Raw genomic sequence first — 16,386 nt, forward strand, 5'->3', positions numbered from 1 at the left:
GCACATAGTCCAGCACATTTAGGAGAAAAAGCCATGTTGGACAGTGTACAGAATCTTTGGTTCAACAAGCATTTACGAGCAGCAGCAAAACAGAAAGTGCGTACCTGCATGATCTGTTGTCAGTTCAATCCAGGAAAAGGGATTCCCGTAGAGCAAGGTGGATTCCATCCTCCCGACTATCCTTTTGAAGTCCTCCAGATGGATTATATCCAGATGGACAGATGCCGAGGATTTAAGTATGTCCTCGTAGTCGTATGTGCCCTATCCCGATGGACAGAAGCATATCCCGTCCCAGATTACACTGCCCCGACCACTGCCAGGCAGTTGGTTCGTGAGTTTTTCCCTCGATACGGTTTGCCCCGTGTCGTGTATTCAGATAACGGTCAGCCATTCTCATCCGAACTCATGAAGCAGGTCTCTCTTCTATTGGGGTACCAGTGGAAGTTTCACTGTGTCCGACATCCAGAGGCAGCAGGTCTCGTGGAGCGACACAATCAGACTCTGAAAACGCGCCTTGCAAAAGTGTGTAAAGAGAAGGGGGTGGATTGGATAGTAGCATTGCCAGTTGCTCTTTTTTATATGAGAATGGTAGCTCATTCCAGGACAGGGCTATCCCCGTATGAGGTGGTCTTTGGTAGACCTCCTAATATGTGGGGGACGCCTCTGCCGCGAAAAATTACCGATGTTGATAGTACTATGTTGACAGATTACCTTGCTTCCTTGATGTCTGCACTACAATCATGTCGTTCACAGGTCGCGGCAGCCTTCCCAGACAACACCGAGGTGAAGCCCCATGAATTGGTTCCGGGAGACGTTGTGGTCGTTCGGAATTTTGACCGGTCAAGCCCGTTGGAGCCCCGCTGGAAGGAGCCGAAGATCGTTTTGTTAACAACCAGGACTGCCGTAAAACTGGAGGGGCGCAAGGGTTGGGTGCACTCCAGTCACGTTAAGAGATTCTTTGGACTCCCGCCAAAATCCGAATCCCAGAACTCCCACGTACCAGTGACTGATACCAAACTCCCCCTTCTAGAGAAAACTCCCCAAGAGGAGTATCGCCAGAAATTGAGGTCTAGTAAGTCAGACAGTTTAATTGTTTAAGTTCCCCTCGGGTGAAGCGGTTAGGCAGTTCTGACAATGTATAAGTTAGACCCAAATAGAGAGAGAGATAGACAGGAGACCAAGAAACGAAAATATTGTAAAAGTCTCCGGAGCAGATGCGTCTGCACATTACTTATTATGTTTTTTCTGAGTCTTACGATTATTGTTTTGAGTTGGATGGCAGAACACACGTTTAGTGCTCTACCCCCATACGAATTGTCTTATCGACTTGCGCTGCGCAACAATACATTCATTCGTATGTTACACCATTCTCACCAGATCAACAATGCTACTAATTGTTGGATATGTGGCCGACTCCCTCCCTATCAGAACAACAAGGGAGCTCTGCCTCTCTTTCCTTACCCGTTTACACATAATGGTTCCTGTGGTGCCTGGTTTAGTTTAATATCTTCTATAGACACTGACTCTAAGGTTTCCCAAGGCAATTGAATATGGGGAAATCTGAACACAGTCATGAACAAAGCATGTTTCCCGAACGAAGAGGGTCTTCCACAAATGACAGGGACCGATCTAGAAAATGAAGTGTATGGATTAGGCAATTTTACACTTAACCTCATGATTCTAAATGTTCAGTCAGAAACCAGTCCAGACTTGCCATCCATATCAGTTCTACCAGTGAAAGGCGTGTTATGTGTCAGAAAGAATGGTTCAGTACATCTAGGTCACAGTGACTGTACTACTGTGGTCGAATTTAGTGATCAAGGCAAGTCTACTTTCAAAGCTTCCCGACATTCCTATTTTATATGTGGTCAGACAGCCTATGTCCGTTTACCTCCAGACTGGGATGGTACCTGTTTCATTGCATTCTTATTGCCACCAGTATTTCTAGCCCCATCTGACTATCACAGGAATTCCCGCCTTAATATTGTTAGACACAGGAGAGGCATCCCAATAGTTGATCAGACTAATACTACATGGGAACAATATACAGATTTCAATAAAGGATTCTTTTTCTTTGTAGGTCCTGTCCAGAATAGTAAATTGATACGCAAATTAACTAGAACGTTAGAAGCAGTAGTGAACGAGACTACTTCAGCTTTGGGCAACTTAACAGAGGAGCAGTCCGCTATGAGACTTGTTGTTCTTCAGAACCGCCTTGTCCTTGACGTCATCCTGGCCGATAGGGGCGGGGCTTGTAGAGTCATCGGATCCAGTTGCTGCGTATTTATTCCAAATAATGCGCCATCAGTCTATAAGGCCATTACCCGACTTCACGAAATTGCCCATCCGATACATCAGAATCCAGGCTCATGGACTTGGTCCGGTTGGCTCTGGAGTGTAATAACAGCCTGGGGATGGAAACTACTGTCATTCCTAGGAATCATATTGGCCATAGTATTCAGTTGTTGTCTATGTTTACAATGCGGGCCAGCGATTTGCGGCTTGTGCGCCACAGCATGTGTTCCCCATTCAAGTGCACGTTCCCATTCCCGAAAACAGAGAGAAGAACAGATGATGTTATATGAACAGATTGATGGTCTCATGAACATCGACATATCATGAAGGGTCCGTAGGGGACAAGGAGGGAATGAGGTAATTGGAATTTTTTATGGTCAAGTGTGTCCCCTAACGTAGACCCCAACGGCTCCATGTACGCACTTCAAGTACATGTAATTTCCCTCCACAACCGAATCTGAAGACGCAAATACATTTGCGTCCAACGTTAATATGTCCTCCATCAGATCCACCATGAATGGATCGATAATTCCGTTCCTAAGTATGCCGTGCCACCGTCTTTATGTGGTGCGCTTTCACGTTTTTCCTGGCTCTGCCGAGCTAGGCCCTGATTTCTGTCTTCAAGCCACTTCTGCCTCTGTCTCTGAAAGCTGCAGCATGGAGACGCATCCCTGACCTCTGCCTTACTTCCTGCCAACCGAGCGGTGCCCGGCTCGGCCTGGTCTGCCTGCCAAAAACAGTATTTTGCCTTCAAGTTATCAGCGTAGCCAGCTCAGCTCCTCGAAAACACATTCCTGTCTAGTGAAATACGAAAACATATCCCCGACTGCAGAGCAAGGGCCAAGCCTTCCTGTCCTCCCTCATGAAAATCATTGCTCCCGTTACCATGGTAGGCCCCTGGCTCCGAGCATTTGCACCTAGACACGCATACATTCAGTATAGAATAGCCTCTGCCCGAAAGACCTTTTACACCAGATTAAACATCCTCCAAACACAAGATATCAGATATGTTTTAGGAACAGGTCGATCTGACATGCCAGACTTTTGTCTCTTCTACTAGTGTTAACAGTCAGACTCTTAGCTTCCTCAAGATGCACGCCAATCACATGTCATATTAGCTGCGTGCGCATCCAGGCCATAGGTTTCAGCTGACTCTGCAAGAATTCTCTAAGCATCCACCCACTTATGACACTTTTTCTGTGACATTTCTAGTTCACTCCTCTGTGCACACCCATGTTCACGCCTTTTTGCTACGCACATGTGTTCTTATCATATACATTTCACTTGTCACGCCTACTGTATTCAATGCTATTGTGTCATTCTACTATATATGTCATGTACTGTGAATAAATCGTTGACATCTTTTCCTGCCATCATTGCATACCCGAACCCTTGTATTGATGGATTAGATCTCCATTGACTCGAGTCATTTAGTCATTTATGATTAAAGCCCTTATGACTCAGACACCACGGACTCTGCCTCTCATTTGATTGAGCTATTATTTTGTAACCTGTCTGAAATTATCCGGCAAACTCGTATACGGTAAAATATTTACCACACTTCGACTTCTTCTTGTGCTATGACTTACCTGAGGAGTGCAAAGACTTCGAAGATGAGTGGTGATGGTGGCTCCACGACTGGTCCCTCAACCTCCAGTGCGACTGGGACCTCAAACGGCGCAGGGCAGACTTCCGGGACTCGAGAAGCTTTCGGCACCGCTACAGCAAAGACTTCGGATTCATGGTCCAGCAGTCAGAACACGACTTTGGGTTGTAGTTCCGATACAAGCACCACAGGCACACGCGGTGCGGATCCGTCACTTTTCAGCGGGACCCGCAAGCCTTGAAACCGGGAATTCCTAGCTTGTACCAGGAGTCGATCGACTCAAAAATGGTTTCGACAAAAGTCACAAAACATTCAGACAAAAAGTGACTGGAGGTACCGCTCTCTCCAGATCTGCGCTGGCTGGCGCGGCCTCTAAGTAGCTGCTGCGACATCATCCTGGCGACCATGACGCCAACGAAGAATGCTGAGCCGACCAACGCCACCTTTTGACATGCAGGGGTACTGCTGACGAAAAAAAAATCCGGATCCAGTCTGACGCCTGGGGGTAATTCACAAGGTAAGGAATCTATAACTAGATGTCTCTTTCATTATACAATTCTCTTCCTGAGCAGTTACCAAAGCATTATCTTAGAATTAATTCACAAGAAACATCCAAATGATATCAAAACAAATCAGAAGAAATGAATCCAGTATATTTCAAAAACTTCTTCTTTATTTTTCTTCTTTCCAGTCACTCAGTACTTTTTCTTTTCTTTTCCTTTGCCAACACGTGTTTCGTCCTAACTAAATACAGTTAACGGACTTCGTCAGGGCAATGAGTATCTTTAATCTATGATATTGGCGAAACCTCAGGTGATCAAAACTTGAAAATTCCTTCGTTAGTTATCGTATTCACTAAGTTCCACATACTCTCATGTTTTTCAGTATCAAGGTCGGGATATTTAATATCGGATGAAAACGTGCATGTATCTCGATTTACGGGGGTCCTGGCGTGTTCGGCGTCTAGCTAGACGCCGAGCACGCCAGGACCCCCGTAAATCGAGATTAAATATCCCAACCTTGATACTGAAAAACATGAGAGTATGTGGACCTTAGTGGATATGATAACTAACGAAGGAATTTTCAAGTTTTGATCACCTGAGGTTTCGCCAATATCATAGATTAAAGATACTCATTGCCCTGACGAAGTCCGTTAACTGTATTTAGTTAGGACGAAACACGTGTTGGCAAAGGAAAAGAAAAGAAAAAGTACTGAGTGACTGGAAAGAAGAAAAATAAAGAAGACGTTTTTGAAATATACTGGATTCATTTCTTCTGATTTGTTTTGATATCATTTGGATGTTTCTTGTGAATTAATTCTAAGATAATGCTTTGGTAACTGCTCATGAAGAGAATTGTATAATGTTCATTATATAGACAGATTTCTTTTTGTCTATTCCTACAGTTGTGGCAGGGACTGTATCTCAACCTTTGAGCAATACTAAGCCTGATTGACTATCCATTTAATAATAACACTATAAGCGCAAAAAGCCCCTCTTGCCATTCGATAGATGTCTCTTTCAGATATACAATCACATATGGGGTCTTTAAAAATTTCATCAGCATGCCTCATGATGACTTAACATAGGTAAAGATTGTGCTGTCCTATGTGATGTCCCTAAAGTTTCGAATCAAAAATCCTCCTCTAAAGATTCCTTGTGTAGTGTAACCTCATGATATGAGGCTGCTCTAGAAATCAACTCCTGGAAGGCTGTTATCAGGAGGTAAGGGCTTTGTGGGGTATAGGTCAGGCTCATTATCTATTGGAATATCAATGTTATAGTCGTCCATGGACCTATCGGTGGTGTACTATCATCATTCCTATAATCCAAATTAGGAGTGTGTGTGGGGAAAACTCTATGGTGTAATGTCTAAAGAGTTGGGCCTGGAGGTGGTCAAGACGGTGGAATTGAGGAACGGGATGGATTTAACTTGTAGCCATGTCCTTTTTCTTTTTTAGAGGAATTTTGTAAGATGTATCCACTGAAGGAGTCTTCTTTTTAGAAGGTGTGACTTCTTTAGCTAGTATGTGTCCAGTGTCAGGATAAATTAAGATTTTCTTCTGCTTAGGATCCAGCTTTTCTTGCATAATTTCAAAGATTGGTTTCGGAGGCTTCTAATAAGCATCCTTTGATTTTGGCGCTGAAATTTTCAGCGGCGTACTGGACCGGTTCTTATTTTTTTTGGAGACAATTTTTCTCAACTCTGTCCCGAGCTGGATTTTGGAAGCAGTCGTTCTGTGCTAACCATGACCAGAAGGCTGTACTGGCCCAGAAGCATTTGGTTTAATGGAAGAAAGTATGGGAGGCAAAGGGGATTATTTACTCATGGCACTCTGTCCAGCTGGTACGCCTTCAGACTCTAGGGCGATTTCCTGTTCTGAGTCAGATTCTTGGATAGCCTCCTCCTCTTCCGCTGCTGACGCCTCCATTTCTTCATGCTCTGTATCCTCTCCGAAGATATCTGGGGTATGTTCAATTATTTGCCGCAGCATGTCCATACACGTCAGTGTGCTGGTACTTGGAGTGGCACCAAGGAGAAAATTGAAAAGGAGTCAGTTCTATCAGCAGAAGACTGGATACTATGGAACGTAATGGAAGCGAACCGACGCGGCTAGGCCCGAAGGCCGCCAAAGAAGTCTTCTCGACCAAAGACAGTATTTTGACACGCAGAGAATGGTGAACATGTCGAAACAATCCCGACAAGGGTACAGTGGGTTGCACACAGAGGAAAACCTGCAGAACGGTTTCGAAGTAGAGCGCCGCAAACCAGGTCCGAATCCGATGGGGAAAGAAACCAATTTAACAACTAAAAGATGAGTCACCTTCCCTCACAACTGGAAAATACTTCTTCGAAGTAAAACCACTTGCAAACATCCGGACCCAACACTAGATGGCAGGAGTATGCAAAGCATGCGTATCTACAGCACACATGCCTCAAATGTAATGTTTACAGGAACCAACATTAATACGCATATAGATTAAGAAAGAAATTCAAGCAAGCAAAAATTGCCTCTAAAAGGCCCTGTGACAAAAGATCACAGGGCATTTTGCATTGTTTGCTGCCAAGCTCTTTCCTAGCAGATAATATTTTTTTGTTCAGGAACCAGGCTCTCTAGCGATTGATGGAAGAGTGAATACAAAGATGGTTCAGCACCTGAGGAAGAAACATACTTGCTCTTCAGGAGAAGTCGTTGTTCGTCTCATTTATGGCAAGGCTGAAGGATCTCCCCAGACAATATCAGAGTGAATTAGGAATAATAGGGAGAACGCATATTCAAACGTTCATGACCTATTCAGTAAGAAAGCATCTGCAAAAGACTTTTCCTCCCATGAATAAAAACATGCGCACAACTTTGGGCACTGAGCATTGTTTTCTGAATCAAAATAATCTAGCTGTGGAATACTGTTGGTCCAGAAGATGGACATTACAACTTCACCATTCATTTTCCACACTTGCAGTCATCTTACAATTGAAATCTAGAAGTATGCGTAGGAAAGTGGCTCTTATTGGATGGTTACCCCCCACTTTTTCCCTGACATTTGATGCAAATTGATGTGCTCTGGGTCCATGCTAATTAGGTGTCCAGGGCCTTTGCTCTTTTCCAGACTTTGTACATTTGTACCCACAATTGGCACCTCTCTGGCCACATGTAAGCCCCTTGTAAAAGGTACCATGGGCACCAAGGGCACTGTGACCGGAGAAGGCCTCTAAGGGCAGCAGCACCTATTGTGCTACCCTGAGAGACCCTGCACCTTAACACCCACTCACTTCTATTGCAGATTGCATGTTTTGGTGCAGAGAAAAGTAAAGAGACGACATGGCACACATCCCTGTGTGCTGTGCCTGCAATCTACTGCCTGAAGCCTAGCTAAGTCACCCCTCTAGCAGGGTGCACTATCCCCCAGGGGAGTGTACTATTGCACGGACACTGTACCCCTACAGTGTAAGTGCAGTAAATCCATAAAAGAGTATATGGTCTGGGAGTTGGTCATTACGAACTCCACAGCTCCTAAATGGCTTTACTAAAACCTGGGAAGTTTGGTAGCACACTTCTCAGCACATTAAGCCCACGCTGATGCCAGTGGGGGATTTAATTTAAAAGGCAATCAGAGGACATCTTAGTGATGTCCCATGAAAAATGACCAGCACTGATGTGGTTCCCGAATGGCTGCCCACCATTTGCCACTACCAGACATGTTTCTGGACCCCTGTATAGAGGGCCTCCGCTTTCAGGTTGCAGAAACAAAGCCTATCCTGGGCAGAGGTATCATGCCTCCTCCCCCAGGATGGGCTGGGTCCACGAAGGGGAAGCTTCAAAGGCCTATCACTTTTGTAAGCTGTTCCTGCCTTCTGCTGCCCGCAGCAACTGCCTCCCACCGGTTCAGACCTCCACTTTGGGTGGAAGAACCAGTGGGAAAACCAAGCTAGGAGGAGAGGTGAAGTACACATCTCAGTCCCGTTCATCTTGAAGATGAGTGGAGCCAGCCAATTAGGGAGAGGCTCATGCCCCCCTCCCACTGGAGGGTGGCATATTAGGGGTCTACCCACCCCAAGGAAGGGATCCATTGGTCCTGACCTGCACACCACTGCAAATGCCCCTAAATGTAGAATTTAGGAGCAACCCTAAACCTTACCTACTCAGATTCAAGGAAGGAAAAAGAAGGGTTGAAGAGCCGTGCTGACCAATGAAGAAGAAGCCACCTACAGGTCTGTCCCGTCTACAACCTGCCTACTGCAAGAACCCGGCGAGCCCAGCAGCCAGCAACCCCCAGAACCCGGAGGACCTGCCCTGCACTCATCTTAAAGACTCTGCCTCCTGTGAGCACAAGATTTGCTTAACAAAGTCTCCCAAGCAGAACCCGTAACCAGGCAGCTCTGCAGTGCTGCACAACTCTGCACCAGACGCCCACGGTCCCAGTTCGAGTGGACTAACACCCCAAGGAGCGCTCCCCAACTAACCTGACCTGGTCGGGTGATCCCCACCTACCTCGAGTGTCAAGCCGGCACCTGCAGCCTCAACCTGAAGGGCACCCCATACCGCAACGGGAGCTAGTAAGAAGACCCGATGCAAAAAGACACACCTGCATCCGACTCCCCACGGTCTTGGGTGGCGCAACCGACGGTGCCCAGGCATCTCTAAAAAACTCAACTTACCTATCCTGTCGGTGTTCGCCTTCAGGAAGCCTCCCTGCCCGAGCCTGCAGCCTTTTCTTTCAACCGGAGATCTCCATTGCAAACCACCGGGTCCCCAACAGCGTTTTGGTACTCTGCATCCAGCTGCCTCCGTGCCACTAGTGGTTCAGCTCCTGTGCTGATTGTTGACCCCTGCAGTGCTGATCTTAACTCTGGGAGCTTTGCTCCCATACCTGAATGGCATGCTCGTAAGCAGCCCATGACCGAAGGCTCCCCTATCCCCATTCGCTAACACTAGGCGCCGGCATTCTGCACCCAGCCCTCCTAGTGCTGCTGCAATTGGAGTGCCTAACTGAACCCGGGGAACCTTGGTTCTTACCCCTAAAAACTATTCATGCAGGTCGTTTACTTACCTGCAGACCGATAACCTTCTATTCCCCACAGGAACCAATATTACTAGTTGTTGTTCCTAAAAATGTCCAAGTATTAACCTGTATTTTGTATGAAAGAAAAGTAACCGTGCTTTAAATCAAAAAGTATCTTACTTACCTTTGCATTGTAGGATCCACGGTGTGATATCTAGGCATATCACCTCGAGTAGTAATCCAAAAGCATCCTAAATGCATGTCAAAGTAATCTTTATTTATTTTAAACAGTTTTGAAAGCCATATTGCATAATGCATATTCAACCACAACTGCATTATATTGTTAAGTCTTGCATTTGAGAATATATTTCAATTACCTGTCCAGGTCCTGCTCGTTCTACAAATAAATTATAAGAATAACTTTTTTATACTTCCCTAATTGATCTGAATTCGGTCTCTGAGTGTGTGCCATCAGCCTTGATTGAGTGAGTACAATAAAAGCATAACACACCCTCCTGATAACCCTAACTGCAGGACCACACTACCACAAACATAGCTGTTAGTGATTATCTAATTTAGCCTCTGCTATACCTCTGGGGATCCCCTGGACTTTGTGCACGCTATACCTTACTTTGGTAAGGTATATACAGAGCTAGCTTCCTACAGTGTGTTTTCGCCTAAACCAGTCTGAAATGTGAACTATTCAACTGTGGAGACAATGAGCTCCTTATAGATCATTTCAATGAAACCTAGCATTGGATTTGTCAATCAGGACATAAACAACTATTCTACCAAGACAGTGAAATTGCTTCAGACCTCGAAAAATCACTCTTAGCTCCACAGGACTGGCGTACAGTTCATTGCCTCGAGGCCAGTGTCTACGAGGCTGTGGTACTACAAAGTGTATATACTAGCTAAACAGTACTTCAAGATTAAAATGGCTGTAGAAGACAAAGCCTAAACATAAGAACCCTTCAGGTAGTCTGGACTCTAAAGTCCACCACTGAAGGGACTCTAAAACTTAACTAGGAAATTAAATCTGCTAGACAGTCAGGAGACTGTGTGCAAGTATTTCCCAAGATGATGCTATAAAACCTGTAATTCACGTACAGGCAGGAGAAATCAGTGGAAAAGTCATTGCAGCTTACAGAGGGTCGTATTCGAGAAATCGGTAAAGAACTTGGAGAAGGAATGGCCTATCTCACAAAGGTATATTGAGAAAGAAACCTGAAGAGCCACACTACTATGAATATTTGATATAACACTTGTCTGGTGAAATAGGGTTTCAATATTCTGTGGACGTGCTGGAATGATAATTGGGGGATTGATATTTGTGGCTAAATGTAGAATTCTTATGAAAGTTATTTGCTAGACAATTATGTGGTGGGCCGAGTCTGTGGCAATAAACGGTAACTGGTGGATAGATATAGATCATATTTTTTTGGGTGTAGGTAACACAAGAAGAAAGTAAACTCTAGTATGGTGAAGTAGAGTTCCTCATTGCACACACTGAGTCACAGGACAAATATGTTTATCAAGCAAAAACCTGCTGTCATGCAGTGAGGAATGGTTTAATGGGATTTTCCTTGTGTTTAGTTCTGGTTACTGTCTGAAATAATGAGTGAGTTTGTCGGAAGGAAGGCGCTAACATTTTAACATAGAAGGTATGGAACACATGATAAAGAGCTCAAAACAATTCTCCTAAATACTGAAATTTAACTGGTCCATCATGTGACATAAAAGCATGATGTTACATCTCCCCTTTAATATATTATATCTGTTATTTTCACCTAAGAAAATCATCTCTTACACTTAAGGTACCGTTTCAAATTAACCCTTTATGACCAACATGAGCACTTTCCTGGAGAAGGGTACAGAGAAGGTCTGTGGAAATCAGGGTAACATGAGAGGAAGTAAAGGAAGGGTATAAGTAAACTTGGATAAATTGTAGGACCCAATGATCTGACATGATCGCTGGTCACCGCTGTAGGCAAAGTTGACTCCGGACTCCAAATAGGAGCAGCTGTCCGCTTTAGGATAGCAAAAGCAACTTTGAAGTGTTGCCTGGCAGCAGAAGAGGAATAAGGCAGATGCTGCTGTACCTAACCCTTAGTACCGCCTCAGCCCATAGTGCCCTTAAAAGGCTGCATAGTTTACTGGAAGGGTTGCAAAGTCTGATACTGACAAAAGACAACGTCCCCAGGTTAGCCTCTGAACCTACTGTACTGCTGTGGAACTGGCGGGCTGGAGAAAATAAAACTTGCGTTCTAAAGCCAAACTAGCCCTATCAGAAGGAATGTCCATTCAGGAAACTTGGACATCCCTGGAAGATCCATTGGAGAGCATCCAGGTGTGTTTGGTGACACTGGTTCTCATGCCAGGGCCAGCATATAAGATCTTCCTGGCCAAACCGAACTGTTTGAGCACAGGAATTGAAACAAAACCTCTCATGTTATGTCCTAGAAAGCGTGAAACTTTATTGTTCATTGCATCAATACATTTATACTCTTGTCTGGCGGAGCTAGTTTGGATTGACGTTACAAGTACACGCTTTCTCAACAAGGCTCTCTGGTGTAAATGTAAATGTACATGTATTTATATAGCGCAAATCGCCCACATCGCAGGCATCTATGCGCTTGCTTAGGGAACCCGTCCTGGTATTCCCCTGTGAGATACCCCGGCAGGGTATCCACAAGGTGAAAGCCAGGCATCCCGCCGCGAGGGGCCCTTGTGGAGATTAAGCAAGCTATTGCCCAGAGTCGCAGAGTGTGAACCCGTGAGTGGAGTAGGCACCGGATTGAGAATTATCGAGTCCGTGGAATTATTGAGCCCAACCCCCGTCGGGGCGGGGAATTGAACCCTGGTCCAGGGCCGATCTCAGCTTCCGGGTCTGCCGCCTCTAACCCCTGAGCCACACTTCTCCAAGGTAAGGTGCTATGTAAGAAACTGCGAGTCTCCAGGACCTGGAAACACAACCGAGCTACAAAGGGTTTTGACAGGGCTGCTAAAATTGGGTCTACTAAAGTCTTATTGAATGGTAACAAAGGCACAAAATGAGAAGGTTTGGGTTGAAGTATCTGTCAACAGATTAAATATAGCCTTCCCACTGCAACTTTAAAACCTCTGACCCACTACAGCAAATGAGGTGCTTTCCTCAGTTAAGGGCTCCCAAAATGAATCTAATGAGGATTTAGGAAAAGTATAGTCCACTGGTTGTAAATCAAGGTAATTACCATTATCAGTATAACAAGAAGGAGCAAATGTTATGTCTGCTCATTATTATACACATTGAGTCAGTTTGGAAGAAAGCCTTGAATAGCATCCGAATTTTTAAAAAAATGGCTTTGATTCTCCTAAAATATATCTGTCCAGGACGGATGAGGTTACTCTTTTGTAAAGATGTAGCATAACAGGGGGGCACATTTAGGCCAAGTACAGATACAAATCTGAGGCCGACACCGAAACAGGAACCAATGTCACAGAAGCCAGCAGCGGCACCACTGATGAAACAACAGCAAAGTCTGCGGCTGACAAATTGATACATGGCCTGGTGCTTGCAGCGGAACAGGTCAACTTCATGGGGCAAGGGCTGGCCCACCAACAGAAGTGTAACTTCAGGTCACCAAGGATCTCTGGGGCTAGAAGGGAGCAGGAGTGAAGATCTGAAGCCTATTTTTCTTGAAGGTTGCGGTCTACTGCAGAGTCCACAATGACCTGGGGAATTTGGGCGCATCGGCTCCAGAATCTGCATCTGCACTGAAAAAGGTGGAAAAGCTGGAGTCTGATTACTGGAATGCTGACTGCTAAACCTCAACTGTGGTGTGGGAGCATCTAGTTCTCAAAAATTACCTTTGTGCTTCCTATGTAATTTCTTCAACCTGTACCACAACTTCGACTTATGTGACGAAGATGATTTGGATCGGAACCAACCTAGTTTGATGTGTTCTGCAACACAGAGTTACCTTCTGGCTCCATGATTGTGTTTGGGTGCATCAGTGAGCATTTCACGCAGGACTTGGCGTCATTCTTGGTACCGAGACAAAGACATTAATTGTGTGGGTCCTTGCCACACTTATTTGTGACACACATGACATAGTGTGAACATTATCGTATTTGGGAGATATCACTGCAAACTGTCAAATGTTGATGAGAGGAGAACACTTCAATAAAATAAATGGTGCAAAAAAAGAGGAAGTAAGGCCAGGAAGCACATCTAGAGGAGAGACAGAATAGTGACATAAGCCAAATGTTACAGGACCTACTGAGAGCAATTCTGAATCCAGTTGGATGCCTGGGAGATTAGCACAGTGATGAATCTGCAGTTAGAAGTATACCAGAAAAACATCTACAATATGAAATGGGGGTGAAGCTACAATTAGGGCTCTGCTCATCAACAGGTATAGTACATTATCTTTTCTTTTTATCTCTCTCAATAAATCAGTGTACCACCTGTACTAAACAGTCTCTCAGATTAGCATACTCACTCCTAAGAAATCTTTATTACTTTTATAAATTAGCTTGTCTGTTGTATTTTTCCGAAACCTCAACAGCAGCTGCATTGCTGAATAGTGAGTATAAACAGATTTAGATGTAAGCAACCAGAAAAATGTAGCATAATGTGTCATTGATTCATAACAGCTTTTTAATGCTTTTGCAAGCGTAAATAGGTGTATTACCACGCACACTGGACATTTGCTGGTTCATTAGCCACACTAACAGTAACAAAAACAGTCTAGTATGCAAATTTTAGGAATGTACATTTACCTTGCTTGATTCTGCCACCAAACTGGTCCTCCAGTAGTCCATGAACCACAAGCTTGTATATGATGGCTTGTGCTCGCTCCAGGTCAGCCAATCCCAGTGCTCTCTTTATTGGTGATCGCATGACAGCCCGTTTAACCATGTGACGCATAAGGAATTGAAGAGCAGCTCGCATTTCAACATCTTCATGGACAACTGGAGAGCTAGCACAGTCAGAATTGTGACCATTTTCTGCAAGGGCCTTTGGTATTAACAATAATTCCGCATATTTACTGCAACTGAGCAGTGCACTAAGTGATTTCATTGCCCCAAGGTAGATATAGGATAACTGCACTGCTCGGTTTTCAGATTGCACAATATCATGGTTTCTTACAGTGTGTTCATGATTTTTTCTTTTCCCTTCCATGGGAAGATGTGGGACATCAACACCCAGAGGTGTGGCATCTAAGGAAAATGAAGAAATTTCATTTTCAAGCTTGGAAGTTGCTGTGCAGTTACCTCTGCCCTCCTCAAACCCAGACCCAGGACGGAGGTCACATGTATACTCGCCGTCTGTCTTCTGCTCCGTGTCACATTTCTCCTCAGACTCATGTCTGTGCTTCTTATCATGTCGTTTGGTAGTCTGCTTGCCCAGGTCCTCATGTATGCCGGTGAGAAAAGTTAGGTCCAGTAGCACAGAAGCAGTTAGCCCACGGAATCTTGAGACATCAAAGGGCATCGGCTCACAGGGCTCCAGGTTATACAACGGTGTGTCACTAGGCGACCAAAAAGTTGGGAAGCTTTAATAAAGATCAGAATGACACAGGAAGAAGCAAGTGAGGGATAGACAAGAGGAAAGTACAGGAAATAATGAAACACATACAGAAGCAATAACCACAAATGGTAACCAAATTAAGGAGCGTACAGGAACCAGAATAAAAGAAAAGAAAGTGAGCTCACATAATTAAAACAAAAAAGTGACACAAAGGTAGAAAGAAAACAGTTGTTTGGGTAAGAATATATACACACACATGTATACATTAGGTAAGAATATACACACACACACATTTACACATATACAGACACACATTACTTTAGTGGCATTAATGGTACCTTCTTAAATTACACATGCTAGTATGGGTGATACCTGTGGATCTGCAATGCGTTCTAATGCAGTAATTCAAATTTTAAGGCATTAACACATTTGAGAAAACAGAGCATAGGCATACTACAGGCCTAGCAACATAAAATATTAAAATCTTACTCCAGAAGTCTTTACGGTAGGTATATTAATTTAGGTACCTAAATTATCCGGGACCTGTTCCACTGTTGTATCACAGTAAAATACTTTGCTCCACAAATGTTCTTCCTCCCGTATATAAGCATAGAATAATTATGCCTTCCTAGAAAAAACCTAGATTACATATTTTTCACCAAACTCAAGTTGCCGAAAGGTAGCTGCCTTCCTTTAACCAGGAATCTCAGCACTGTGGGAGAAGCAAACTTCATGCTTGCATGTGTTCATACAGGTTTTCAAAGTTAGCCTTTTTTTTCCCTCAAAGATTTTTTGACATGCTCCAAATGTGCTATTTTTTGCTTTTATGAGATAGGGCCTGCGAATACCCAGATCGTATGCACCAAGCATACTAATGGGAAATTTAATACTGTGCGCAGGGCCACCCCAATTCGGCGCTGAAACATGCTGACCGGGATCAGCATAGAGAAAAAAACACAAATATTCGGCCTCAGGGTGAATACATGTACTCATGAGTCACCATGCAGGTGCACGTGTAAGACTCATGATGTGGCAGCAGCCATTTTTCAAAGGGTGATGCCCATCCTGGAGAAGTAAATTTAAGAAAAATGTAAAAGTGTTGCTAAGTGCATTAGAAAGAAAACAGTAGCATGTACCAAATTACAGCTGCCAGGCTGCAAAATAAAGCAAAGAAAGATTAAGGGAACAACAAAGGAGCAATGGGTGGTTATAGAAGCAGCTAGCAAGGTAGAGAGCACGAAAACACATGCACTTTCAAAGAGTGCTCAAAAAGAACAAATTGCTTACCTTCAGTAACTATCTCTCTGGTAGATAATTATAATTCATCACCTAGAGAATATCTCCAGGTACCAGACTGGATCCAGTAGACTTTTTTTGCATAGGTGGTAGATGGGCGGTGGCAGAGCCCGCAAACTGCTGAGATACGGCCTGATACCTGTTATGATCAATTTTTAAAATTTGCATTTTGT

At 44.2% G+C, this 16,386-nt stretch overlaps 1 protein-coding gene across 9 annotated transcripts in view; it reads right to left on the bottom strand.

Annotated features, from left to right (window-relative positions):
- Positions 1-16,386, bottom strand: part of HERC1 (HECT and RLD domain containing E3 ubiquitin protein ligase family member 1) — a 2,101,515-nt gene that overhangs the window by 1,203,954 nt on the left and 881,175 nt on the right. For 5 of the 9 annotated variants that reach the window (XM_086959399.1, XM_086959397.1, XM_086959394.1 and 2 more), the window contains exon 38: positions 14,167-14,942. In XM_086959399.1, the coding sequence (XP_086815525.1) occupies positions 14,167-14,942 (776 nt within the window). The remainder of the gene's footprint in view (positions 1-14,166; positions 14,943-16,386) is intronic. The other 4 variants (XM_086959402.1, XM_086959398.1, XM_086959401.1 and 1 more) reach the window with 1 other exon arrangement.

The sequence above is a fragment of the Lissotriton vulgaris genome, chromosome 2_2 (assembly GCF_964263255.1).
Source record: "Lissotriton vulgaris chromosome 2_2, aLisVul1.2, whole genome shotgun sequence".
NCBI lineage: Eukaryota > Metazoa > Chordata > Amphibia > Caudata > Salamandridae > Lissotriton > Lissotriton vulgaris.